The 13,578-nt window shown below is 43.1% G+C and overlaps 1 protein-coding gene across 6 annotated transcripts in view; it reads right to left on the reverse strand.

The window, feature by feature from the left end:
- The window catches only part of CEMIP (cell migration inducing hyaluronidase 1), a 173,929-nt gene that overhangs the window by 75,216 nt on the left and 85,135 nt on the right, over window positions 1–13,578 (reverse strand). For 4 of the 6 annotated variants that reach the window (XM_083586230.1, XM_083586229.1, XM_083586231.1 and 1 more), the window contains exon 2: window positions 2,466–2,572. In XM_083586230.1, the coding sequence (XP_083442356.1) occupies window positions 2,466–2,523 (58 nt within the window). In that variant the 5' untranslated portion in view covers window positions 2,524–2,572. Of the gene's footprint in view, window positions 1–2,465; window positions 2,573–11,478; window positions 13,564–13,578 lie in introns of those variants that run through there. The other 2 variants (XM_083586228.1, XM_083586232.1) reach the window with 2 other exon arrangements.

Consider the following 13,578-nt stretch of genomic DNA (forward strand, 5'->3'; position numbering starts at 1 on the left):
TTAATAGCCTATAGTAATGACAGCTTCAGCAAATAATTCAAGAACTGCATGAGAGAATTTCACCTAACACAGATGGTGGGTGGTTAGGGCTTAGGAAGCAAATCAAAGAACTGCCTGCCTGCTCTCTGCCAGGGAGAGAGACAGTTTTACAAGGTGCATCTCTGCATCTCTCCTCCATCCCAGATGAAATTTCACACCCAGCTGAGAATTTCCTCTTCTCTCCCTTCTCCTAGGTCAGATTGTATTCTATCCCTCCTCTGTCATTGCGCAGGGATTAAAAACAATGGGCCCGAGTATAGCGTTAGTTTTTTGCTTCCTGATGAAAACTTCCTGAGCCCGAGAAGCAAAACAGGTAGTTAACGAGAGAGTAGCAATTTTGAATTCTGAGCGTTCATTTCTGGAAATGTGTTTCATGAAAACAGGGCATGTTCTAAAGGCAGGGGGGAAGCAACTGCTCTCCAGATGTTGATGGACTTCATTTTCCCTCTTCCCTGTCCATCACCCGCACAGGCTGGGGATGACAGGAGTTGGAGTTCAGAAACACCTGCAGAGCACCTCCTGTTCCAAAGCAGTGGTTTTCAACCAGTGTGTCGTGGCACCCTGGGGTGCCTAGAATGATGGTCAGGGGTGCCGTGGGCAACCGTGGTCTATGTCCCTCTTCCCTCCCTCCTCCTCTGCCCTCTCACATCTCTGTCTCCCAAAGGCTTGCATAATATAAAAAATTATTATTTATACCCCGCCTATCTGGCTGGGTTTCCCCAGCCACTCTGGGTGGCTTCCAAGAGAATATTAAAAACAATACAGCATCAGACATTAAAAGCTTCCGTAAACAGGAAGTTGTCTTTTAAAAATAAAATAGTTGTTTATTGCCTTGACATCTGCTGGGAGGGTGTTCCACAGGGCGGGCGCCACCACCAAGAAGGCCCTCTGCCTGGTTCCCTGTAACCTCACTTCTCGCAGCGAGGGAACCGCCAGAAGGCCCTTGGAGCTGGACCTCAGCATCTGGGCTGGATGATGTTTATTGCAGCAGCCCTGGCTATATGCTCCGAAGGCGAATGATGCCTCTGGGAGGAACCTCTATTTGGGGAGGGGGTGGGTAGCTCAGAGACCAGGGGTGGCAGAGGACTCCCAAGGAGCAGGGAGAGGAGGCTGAGGGAACCCTCCACAAGGAAGGGTGTTCGAAAAAGGGTGAGAGGCTGCCAGCTCTGCAGGCAAGGGGTGACATAACTGGGCTCTTGGGCCCCACAGGGGTGCCTCAGAAAGAATGTCGCTGGTCAAGGGAGCCGTGGACTCAAAAAGGTTGAAAACCTCTGTTCTAAAGAGTAGATACAGTGGTACCTCGGGTTAAGAACTTAATTTGTTCTGGAGGTCTGTTCTTAACCTGAAACTGTTCTTAACCTGAGGTACCACTTTAGCTAATGGCGCCTTCCACTGTCGATGCACCGCCGCTGTGCAATTTCTGTTCTCATCCTGAAGCAAAGTTCTTAACCTGAGGTACTATTTCTGGGTTAGTGGAGTCTATAAACTGAAGCGTCTGTAACCCAAGGTACCACTGTACAGCAGAAACTTTGCTGAAACGAAGCAGGGCTGGGTCTGGTCTGGGTCTGGATGAGACATCTGACAGTGGCCCCACAAATGTCACCCTGAGCTCCACAATGGAAGACATGAAGAATAGAAACCAAGGAAGACAAAAGAAAAATATGTTCAATAATATGCAGGTTCTGGGGGTTTGAGGGAGTGATGAGTTGTAGGGGGAGGTACTTTAAAATCCTAATCCACCCACTTTGAACCTATGGGATAAGCAGCATTTTCACTGAAACAAACTCTAGCACTCCATATTTAATGGCTTGAGCACCCATACCACCCGTGTAAATTTAGAAAAACATGAACTTAGAAGAACTTTAAAGCTCTTTTGGCCCTGAGATGAGTTTTAAAGCTGCCCAGTGACTGAGAAACTACAGAGACCCATACAAATACCTTTAAGCTTTTTGAATTATCTGCTGGGGGGGGGGAGCAAAACAGGTGACTCTCCCTTTCCAGAATAAAACTATTAATATTTATGTGCCAATTTTAAAAAAAGATTTGTGTGTGTGTGTATGTCATTGTAGTTGTCATTTTTTGAAACAAGCAAATAAATAAAAAGGAGGGCGTTCCTAGCACTTTGGGGTTATGTGCAATTTATGAATCCCATTAAATTAAATGGGAAGTTTTTAATGTTATAATGTTTTACTATGTTTTTGTATGTGCTGGAAGCCGCCCAGAGTGGCTGGGAAAACCCAGTCAGATGGGCGGGCTGCAAATAATAAAATTATTATTTTTTATTATATATACAAACATTTTTTTGAATTTTTATTTGCAGCCTGACTTAAGAACCCCTCATGATATATATATAAAAAAAGCAGAACACAAAATGTGGAAAATAAAACGAATATTGTGACCATTCAATTAAATCCATCCAGACTTACCCATTTGTACAGCAGGGAGCATAAACACCAAGGCCACTAAGCAGCTGGTCAGGAACATGTTTGGGTGTGGAAATGCACTTTGAAGATATCCCTTGTCTTCTGAAGACCTGTAAAAAGGAGCGGGAGGGGGGGGAGAAAAGCAGTTTGAGAATGCTTTGGGTTTTTTTGCACAGGTATGGATATTTCGTTATTTATTTTCAATAAAATAAAATAAAATGAGGTAAGGTTAGGCTTGATTGTATGACTAAGCCTATATTGGTTTATCCCTTTTCTTGACTCAGCAGAGCTAAGACAACAAGTGTGCTTTCCATACCACACCTCACTCTTAACTTTTATGCAGGCTTAAGATAACATGAGCTGCCATTTAGGATTTTATATATATACTAAGTATTTATAGGGTGGGGCAGAAGAAGGAAGAATGCCCCATGTTACAGGATAATCCAGAGGAATGTGGCATGGAGAACACAAGTCATACAGCTCAGCATGTAAAGAAAGGAAGGAAGAAAAACTCAGTAAAAATTATGCCAAGGTTCAAATTTGACAAACTAGTGTCAGCTTGAAGATGTGCATACACACCGCAGCACAACAAGCAATAGCAGCCAGACTTCACAATCACACAAGCAAGCATTCGGGAGAATCCAGTTACAGTAACTGGTTACAACAATGCAAATGAAATCACAACACTGTGTTTGTGTGCGTAGGGTTTTTTTGTTTTAAAAAAGTATTTATTAGTAGGGGTCGTATTCATTTGTATACCGCTTCATCGCCAAAGTGGTTTCTAAGCAACTTACAAAGTGTAAAACCAATTGCAAAAAATAAAATAAAATACAAACATACATTCATTAAAATGCACAATGAAAAAATTCCATCAAAACATTCAGCGAAATCTCCACAATTAAAATGTGAAATAAAACAAGCCCATTAAAACAGTACAAGAATTAAAGCAATTAATGCCAGGAGGTTCAAGACAGGTTGATTCATTTCCTGGGCAGATGACAATACCTCATAAAAGTAATAATCAGGAGAACCACTACTGACAACAGTATAAATCACAGCAGATTTTTTTAAAAAAAGAAAATGCATCGGAAGTTAAAAGCTCAGGGAAATAAAAATTATTATTATTTTATTCATTGAATTTATATCCCACCTTTCTTCCCAAAGAAACCCAGGGCAGCAAACACATCCACAATACCCTGTCCCTCACCTGCAAAGTATTCTAAAACAGTAAAAATGCTTTAAATACAGTTAAGAGTGGTAAAGATCACCTGATGCCTGAAAGACTTTAGTGTAAGGACACTCTGAAATGTGCCTATTTTCTCCCAGGATTCAATTACATACCAGCAAATGGAAGTTGTTTCGGGCTCCACCTTAACACAACATTGTATAACCACCCCACCAACAAATCAGAATGAAAGCTCAAGAAATAACTGGCATAGTCTAACCTCCTTGTAGACAAATCAGGACAAAACGCTCAACAAACAGGTTGTCTGGAAGCAACCCTGGGTCCCACAAACGAGTCTCACAAATGGGGAAACATGATAGAGAAGGCATTTCCCTAACCCAACACACTGTCAAGATGGTGGGTGCACCCATACAATTTTTTTGGGGGGTGTTGGTTCTTAAGTTGTTGCGGACAGTATGATGGGGAGGAAGCCATCCCCTCAAGTATAAAATGAATAGAGTCAGATGCAAACCAGAATGGACTATACAGTGGTACCTCGGGTTACATACGCTTCAGGTTACATACGCTTCAGGTTACAGACTCCGCTAACCCAGAAATATTACCTTGGGTTAAGAACTTTGCTTCAGGATGAGAACAGAACTTGTGCTCCAGTGGCAGCGGGAGGCCCCATTAGCTAAAGTGGTGCCTCAGGTTAAGAACAGTTTCAGGTTAAGAACGGACCTCTGGAACGAATTAAGTACTTAACCCGAGGTACCACTGTATAGAGATAAGATTGGGATTAAAATTCCTCTTCCCTCATTCACAACTTTCAAAATTCTCCTGCCACCCCTCCCGGGTCACCACCAGTGTACACTTTTAAAATAAATAAAGCCCTTTTGTGCTTTTCGCGACTGTAATGTCGCAAGAGGTTAAACTTCCGAGTGGCCTCAGCCCTACAGCTCCTTGACTAGGTGCTGCAGTCTTTAGGCTAGCAGAGATGCGGCAATTAAATAAAAGGATGCCAGAAAGCTAGTTAGGGAGGCAATGAGCAGGAGGAGGAGTTGGTGAAAGCATACACAAAACGGGTAGAAAGCTACTGTGCCCAGTTTTACACTTTAAGGGAATCAAAATGTGTGCAGGGAGGGGAATTAATAGGATTGTGCAGAAACCAAGTGCACGGCCAACGTTTTAACAGTGTTGACATTCAGTAAGCCAAGGATGTTATAACAAGACTTTGCTGCAATTACCCTAAAGCACATCAGCCACCGTTAACACTGGCCAATTTTATTTTTAAAAAATATTACTTCAGTTTGAAATACTGCATATAGGCAAAATGTTATGATTCATTATGATACTCTTGAGAGTCCCATGGACTGCAAGAAGATCAAACCTATCCATTCTGAAGGAAATCAGCCCTGAGTGCTCACTGGAAGGACAGATCCTGAAGCTGAGGCTCCAATACTTTGGCCACCTCATGAGAAGAGAAGACTCCCTGGAAAAGACCCTGATGTTGGGAAAGATGGAGGGCACAAGGAGAAGGGGACGACAGAGGACGAGACGGTTGGACAGTGTTCTCGAGGCTACCAGCATGAGTTTGACTAAACTGCGGGAGGCAGTGGAAGACAGAAGTGCCTGGTGTGCTCTGGTCCATGGGGTCACGAAGAGTCGGACACGACTAAACGACTAAACAACAACAAACCACACCACTTTAAATGTAGATCGGTTGCGGGCACTTTACTTTTGGCAAATGTGCTGTGCGAGTGTGAGCAGAAGTTTGGATAGTGCCCTCTTAGCATACAAAATAGTCACACCTTGTCCCAGGGCAGGGTGGTCTGTTATGGCAAATGGGGTACTGCCCCATCAATCTCAGTATGCCCTCAGCCCGTCTCCACCCACCTGCCTCTTAACAACCAGTTCCTGAGGTCGAACCAGGCTGTCAGCTCCCTTCCTCCTCACGTGTTGGCTTGGGGGGGGGGGATAAGCAGGTAGGAAGATACGATACGATAATCGTTATTGTCACTGTCCCATACAGAACAATGAAATTGGAAGGGGAAAAAATCTATATCAGACATTCAAAAACCAACAAGCCTGCTATCCGAACTATCCCAGCCTGGTTAGCCCCTAAAAGTCTGATACCCCATAATTGAATACACTATACTCACATAGAGACAACCTTACACTGCATTCAGTGGTGTAGCGTGGGTTGTCAGCACCCGGGGCAAGGCAAGTAATTTGCGCCCCCTAACCTGTGGATTTGCGCCCCCTAACCCGTGGATTTGCGCCCCCTAACCCATGGATTTGCCCTAACCCCAGATGTTGCGCCCGGTGCGGCCCGCCCCCCCTGCACCCCCCACGCTACGCCACTGACTGCATTTAAAACCAAAATCGCATTTGCATAGAAACTGTTTCTCAGGCGGCTAGTCCTAGTCTTCATAACCCATTACCTTCTTCCAGAAGGCAGAAGCTGAAAGAGATCATTTCTCCGGTGTGCACAATCCTGCACTATCTCTGCAGCTTTCTTATGGCGCCTGGAAGCATAGATTTGATCCAAGGTGGGAAGAGTGCACCCAATTATTCTCTCCGCAGTCTTTACAACCCTGGACAGCATTGTTTTTTCCCTGACCGTGCAGCTCCCAAACCTCACACACAGACCATAAGTTAATACACTCTCAACAGTACAATGGTATAATGCCATCAGCAGGTCCTTTGAGAGAGTATTTTTCCGCAGGATTCTCAGAAAATATATAAGATGGGGAGAAAGCAAGAATGAATGGTCTCTGCCTATCAATGGCTTCAGCTCCACCTACTTGCGGGGCTCTTTGCCTTCTGCCCTCCCAGTCCTCATGGTCACCAACCCTTGTGTTGATAAGGAAAAATGCAGAGCCAGAAAGAGGAACTCAGATCCAGCTCCAAAATTTCTTGTAGATCCTGTTTTACAACAGTTCTGACACAGGTCTACATGGACTGGCAAGTGGCTCTCCAGGGTATTAATTAGGAACATTTCGTAGTCCCATCTGGAGATGCCAGATGGGATCTGGGTCCTTTTTGCATGTGCTCTACCACTGATTTTAGATTACTGAGGGAGAATATGTTGGACCCTGGAAATAGCAAAACTGAGTCGATTCTTCCGGCAGACTGATTTGGTTCTGAAAAAGAAGCGAATTATCTGTCCAGTGGGTGCTTAAATCTCCATATGTCAATCAAATTAAAGTTTTCCACCAATTTGAAAAGGGTTACAGGTAGTCTCCCTTCCTTTAGTTTCAGTTTTCCTTATTGTCCAGTCCATTTCTAGGGAGACAACTCCATCCTAATGGAGATTTGGGCTCAACAGGGAATTGAAGAGGCTAGGTTAGGGCTGCCATATCCAGGAACGGGGCTCTGAAAATGGAATCCAGGCGGATTTTTGCCAAATCGGCAAAATGGCCAGGAAATCCCGGATGCATGGCAAGCAGGGTGATTTTTATTTATTTATTTTTTAAAATGCTTTTGAAATCCTTTTTTAAAAGCTTAAAACACACACACACACACACACACACACACACACACACTGATGTCCCCCCCCCCAAAGCTCAGCAACCTAGGCTAGGTCACTACAGTACATTGTCCCTCTTTGGGTGTTTATGTCCACTATTCATCTTGCTTTCATTATCAGTCGAGAGGCAAACCCTCCCATCATCCTATGATGGGCTGGTGGGAGCTCTAGTTCAAAACATCTGGATGGCACCAAGTTGATAAAGACTGTTCTAGCCATTAAAGAGATGGTAACCCTACACAAGAGGAGTCTGTTGGGTTTTGCATTAGACTGGGCACTATGTTGAAGGGGCCGTGACATTATTCTTTGGCAAACAAGACACACACTTCAGGCAAAAGACTGACAGTACTAGTTTAGAGTCATGCAAAGGTATTTGATTTGGGGTGGGGAGGGGGGAGAGTAATTGCATTCTTTCAAACTGGAAAAAAACAAAACCCTAACTCTTCTATTTATCAGCACCTAAAGCCAAGAAGAATTTCAGAATATTGCCAGCTGGCTGTTTTCTTAAGCCTTACGACTCCAGAGTCGTGTGGAAATAAAGCAACTGCATTTTATCTTAACTTGAACTGCTGCCCTGCTATTAAGATCTACAGTGAAGTAATCATTTCTGTCATCAGCTGGCCATATATTAAAAAAATATTATATAGAAGGGCCAAAACTGAACAAGCACGCTAACTTGCCCTCTTGCCGCAGTGAGCACATTGCTATATAAAAATATTTACATACCACTATGCAGTACTTTTTTCTGGGGGGGGGGGACGCAGTGGGGCGCATACCCCTAAACATTTTGTACTTTTGTCCATTTACTGTATTTATTTTCCCTGATTTGAACTATAAAATTGTGATTTCCTTGAGTCAAAATGAGAGTACCCCTAAACATATTTTTAGAAAAAAAGCACTGCCACTATGTCGTAAAATAATCAAAGAGGTTTACAACAATAAGATTTGTGCAATATAAACTACATGAAAAGGCACCCTTTGAATCTCTATTTTGCATGATGGTTCCTGAAATGGAAGAAGCGGGTTTTCATCTGTTTGGATACCACTGGGTGCCATTTTATATTAAGATAGTGGACTGAAATGCACCGATTTTAACCACCGATTACAAATATGCACTGATATTTTGTTGCTGTTGTTTCTTATAACTCCAGTGCAATGCCAGGTACAAGGCATTGACCTATAAAGCCCTAAGTTAGGCATAGGCAAACTTGGCCCTTCAGATGTTTTGGGACTACAACTCCCATGATCCCTAGCTAACAGGACCAGTGGTCAGGGATGATGGGAATTGTAGTCCCAAAACATCTGGAGAGCTGAGTTTGCCTATCTGTGCCTGCCAGAAGTTGTTTTTTTCTTGTCAGGGAGCATGGAGCTTGATTCTGTGTCCTTGGGAGCCCTCTGCCACCTTGGGAGCCCTCTGCCACTTCTCCAAGTCAAGTTTCCCCTCCCAAATGGTTGCTTTGGGACGGAGGGAGAGGAGAACTTACTTTTTTTAAAGTCCAATTCATTTTCAGGACAATCAGCATGACGCTTGCCCATCCCTAATTAAAATAATGAAACAGGACCTCGATTATTCTCATTTGTCCATTGTTTAGCCACTCACAGACAACTTTCTTGTTTTCAAGCGTTCAGCACGACTTCAGATGGCAGAAACATGCGATGAACAACAGACGCCAAGTCCTGCAGACCTTACATAACTGCTGGGTTTCAACCTTTGCCGGGACACTTGCTACATGTCCTGCTGCTGGCTTGCTTTTAAAAATGAAGTTTGCATTGACTGGCAAGAAAAAAATTATCAAACAGCAGAATATAGAAAACGATTCCCGAGTAACCAAATTTGGCCATGATCAATAGTAGACATACATTTTAAAAATGATCTTGATATTGTGTGTTTATATTGTAAGCCTCTTTAGAACCTTAAGGCATGAAATAAATCCTATCAAATACTTGTTTATTTGCATCTCTCTCGTGTGTGTGTGTGTGTGTGTGTGTGTACACTCACACATGGAAAAACACTCAGCAGAGGAATTAATCTGCACTGTCGTTTGAGGTTTGCCACCACTTCCTGCTCAAGGCAGAGCTAAATAATAGATTGGTGGGTTTATAATATCTACTAAACCTCCCTCATAGCACCCAAATGTATCAACCCCTTTCTCTTACTAGGCCAACTAGTAAGGGGCGAATATCACTGAGCTCCAAGACCCAGATCCATGCTGTAGTACCACTTAGAATAATAGAATTGTAGAGTCGAATGGGACCCTGAGGAACATCTAGTTCAGGGGTGTCTAAACTTTTTTCAAAGAGGGCCAGATTTGATGAAGTGAAGGGCCTTGAGGGCCGACCAATATTGTTGACCTTTTGAAGTAGTTGTTGAGCTTTTTTAAAGGATTTTACCCCAGGAAATGAACTGCCACAGGGTCCAGATTAAACCAACCAGTGGGCCCCCCAAATGGGCTATGGACATGCCTGATCTAGTACAACTGCAGCCATCCTATATGGGGATCGAACCTGCAACCTTGGCGTTATCAGCAGCATGCTAATTTAGAGACACTTCCTTACGGGGAACATAGAGATAGGGAATTTAGAAAGGATCCCTAGAGAAGACCATGCAGCTGCAGAGCCCATTTGTTGCCCTCCTGCCATGAGCTTCCTGGGCTGCTTTCCCCTTCCTCCCTACCTGCCTTCTCCAAGCATGCAAACCATGGCAAGAGTGAGGGGGTGAATGCAGAATCATAACAATACGAAAAGATGCCTGCTACATCAGGGCAATGGCCCGTCCAGTCTCACAGTAGCCAATCCGTTGTCAGCAGGAAGCCTGCAAGCGGGATCTGAGTGCAACAGCATTTTCTGCACTGTGAATTCCCAGCAACAGGCATTAAGAGGCCTATTCGCTCCAACAGCGAAAGTAGAATGTAGCTGTTGTGGGAGCTGTACCTTTAGCTTCTCTGGAGGCAGAGAGCGGTGCTTTTTCCAGCATGGAAATGCAGTGATAGGGAAGGCAACATCAGCTTAATTTCTGCCTCCAAGGCAGCACTTTAAAAGGCTTTTTAAAAAAGAAAGAAAAAAGTGGCAGGCTTATCATGCAGCCAGCACAGTGAAAATCTTGAAGGTCTCTCCAGTTCCAGCTGCAAATTCTCCACTCGGCAGAAAGAAAGCAAAACTTAGCCATTAAAAAGCTGTTTGGCAACAGCCGAGAGTGGGATTTACATCTCCTCTTCTGGCTAGAGGCTCGCTTTGAAAAGATTCCCAGCTGTTGGGATCTGTCCAAAGAGCAAATATTAGCAGACAATGCTAAAAGTAGATACAGGAAGCAGTTAGTCAGGGACCTTCAACAGCTGTTTACTGCAGGTGTCAATCTCCTGATATAAAACGACTGCAGCGTGAGATTTCAACCCTGTCCCTACTCCGAAGGACAAATTAGCAGGGTTAATTGTATAAATTAAAAACCCATAGCACCCAAATGTGATGGTTCCTGTCCTCCTTCCTCTACATCTGCCAGATTTGAGCTATTCAGGGAAAGTGGGTGCTCAATAGGTTTGCTCTGAATTATTCAATATCAAACAAAAAACACATTGTCAATAAGCTTTGATTTTAAAATTAAACCAATTAACCTGCGTTCACTTGCTCAAATTACTTTAGCCATCCAGTACTGGGGGAGATGCAGCTGTTCAAACAGAAGCAGAAGATGTTCTGCCCTGGATGTGTCTTGCATCAGACCATTGATATTATCTAGGCCCGTACATGCTGGGCTCCAAAAGACAATTTTGGCACGTGGGGTGGAAGGATCTGTCCATTTTGGGTCACACAGTTTCTCATTTAACCCATGTTAAATTCAGGTCTGCACATTTCTGCAGTAATTCACATTTTGTTTTTTACAAAAACCACGAGCGTTCACCAACATTTTTCCGAATGCGTGAATTCTCCTAATAAGTACATTCCTGTATGGAGTTTTGACTAAGGTACACATTCCCCCCCAAGCAATTAATCATAATATAATACATTTTTGTATGTTATTTTCCAGAGCATATTTTTATGCACAATTCCCTTACTACATGCATTTGGTTGGAGAACGGCATTGCAAAATTCAGAGAAGTGCGAATTCTGCAAGGTGGCATATTGTTCCAGAAACTGCAAATCTGATCAATTTGGCTTTAAATGAAAGCTGATCAACTTTATCCCTGACCCCTACCTAACTTTGGCACCAATGGATTCCCATCCGTGGCTAAGATAAAAACAAAACAAAAACTTCTGGAGATCAGAAGCCTAATCTAGTCAGAAAATCAAATTCATTGCAGACAGACAGGTAACAGCTTGAAGAATACCTGTGATCTTCCTGACAGCTCAGCTGCATTTGGGCTTCCTCCATCAATTCGTTGTGGATCAAGAGATTATTTTTTCCTACTCGGCCCAACAATTGCCTTTCCAGCAGTGGCCCAGCAGGTTAGCAGCTGAACCCATCTGCCATTCCCTGCTCCTGCAACTGCTTGCTTTTATGAAGGAGGGTGGGGCCCTGGTTGTTTTCCTTTGTGCCTTGGTGGCACCAGCCTTGTTTACGTGTGGCTCACCTCACCTGGCCTCCCCCCTCTTTTCGGGAGGATTTAGTCCATATGTAATTTTCCAGAAGGTCAAGCTTATTGTTCCTTCTGCTTCTGCGCTGCCAGCTCTTCTGCCTTTGCCTTGAAAGGAAAGTTTAGGGCATTATCACACAGGCTTCTCAGACATAGCAAAAAAAGGGGGGTGTTATCACAAAATATGCTTTAGAACAGTTTTGTCTCAGTTTAAACCCAGGAGTGCTTTGTTTAAGTATGATTTCTCTCCTCCCCACCGCTTCCACCTTCAACACAAAAAATCAATTTCTGTGTCAGGGTTAGGATAAAATTGTTATGTTTCCTGACATGATGGTAGCAGCAAAAAATGTCTTCTTGGAAACATGTAGGCAAAAATCTGGAGCTGCTCATATTGGTTGCCATGTGACAAGGAAATAAGTAATTGGCAGGTTTGTGGGTTTTCTACAGTTGCATGAAACTGGTTATTAGATGCAAAATATAGCATTCTAAGCACCTCTAGGTTTTGTTTCCTTAAAAAAACAACACTTCTGGTCCTCAAGGCTATGGACGTAGGCTTGAAAGCATGTGGGCAATGTCTGAAGGAACCTCAGAACTCAGGAGAGACTGAGCACATTTTAGCCCTATGTCCAATGGTAGAGCTCCTACAGCCTACAGAGTTTTCTGCATCCTACCATGATAGAGGTGGGGGAAGAAATTCAATTCAGTGCCTATTTAAAGGCAAATTTACCTAATTTGAACTTTCTGAAACAATACGCAGAATGGAACACAGCTGTTCTTCAAAATTCACACCTCTGAATTTTGCAATGCGCTTCTTCAGTCAAGTAATGTGCACAAAAGGCACATTTTTTTAAAAAAAAATGGCAAAGTATGCATAAGTGGAAATAAGTTTCAAAAATGCATTATATTAGGAATATATAAACATTAAGGGGGAAATGCTTTGCAAAAATGTGCATATTGGGCAAAATTGCTTACAAAAATATATACTTTAGGAGAAACTTACACAAAAATGCTGATGAATTTTCATGAGGAATTAGAAAAGTAAATAAATCACAAAATGATCTGGAAATGTGGAGACCTGGATTTCATCTCAACGGGGGGAAATGAAAAACTGAGAAGAACCAAAATCGACAGATTTGCTCAGCTCTCCCCATGAGAAACACAAGCAGAATTCTACAGGATGTTACGAAACTCATCTGAATCATTTGAACACAGAGATCACAGAATTCAGGATTTCTTGGTGTAGAATTTCAAATTCCTTTTAGTGTACAGTGCAGCCATGCTGCCTCACGTACCTGGCTTGGGAGCTAGGTACCCAGTTCAGCGAAGAAAGCTTGCTTGCATTTGGCCCTTTATTATAAGAGGTTTTCTCTGCAGAAACCCGCAGCTGAAGCTTTTCAGGCCACAGAGTTTAAAAACAATCAACGACAGCTGCTAATTGCTGCAAATCAAGCAGCACCCTTCCCAAACAAGAATACCAAGGATTTTCTTTGGCCAAAGGCGCGAAAAGTCAAAACAGGTATAAAAGTGGTATATATTCGTAGTGGGCATAGAAGCATTTGAAGAATGCATATTCTGTGCACCACATCGTTTGGTTTCCACCACCTCTAAATACTCCCAAGATACGGTACATTTAGGAATTCACATTTCCTGTCAGCAGTGACACATTTATTGTGATGGATATGCAATTACTGCTGGGCTATCGTAGCACACAGTGTATGAAATAGGAAGCTGATATAACAGCAGTATTAAGCCTGGAGTGCAAATATGCAAAATGTCTTGGGTTATCATATGTCCAAGGTCTCCTCTGATAGCTCTCTAAAAATATTTTAAAGGGGAGAAAAGAAGAAGAAAAAC

This window comes from Podarcis filfolensis (genome assembly GCF_964270895.1).
Source record: "Podarcis filfolensis genome assembly, chromosome: 14".
NCBI lineage: Eukaryota > Metazoa > Chordata > Lepidosauria > Squamata > Lacertidae > Podarcis > Podarcis filfolensis.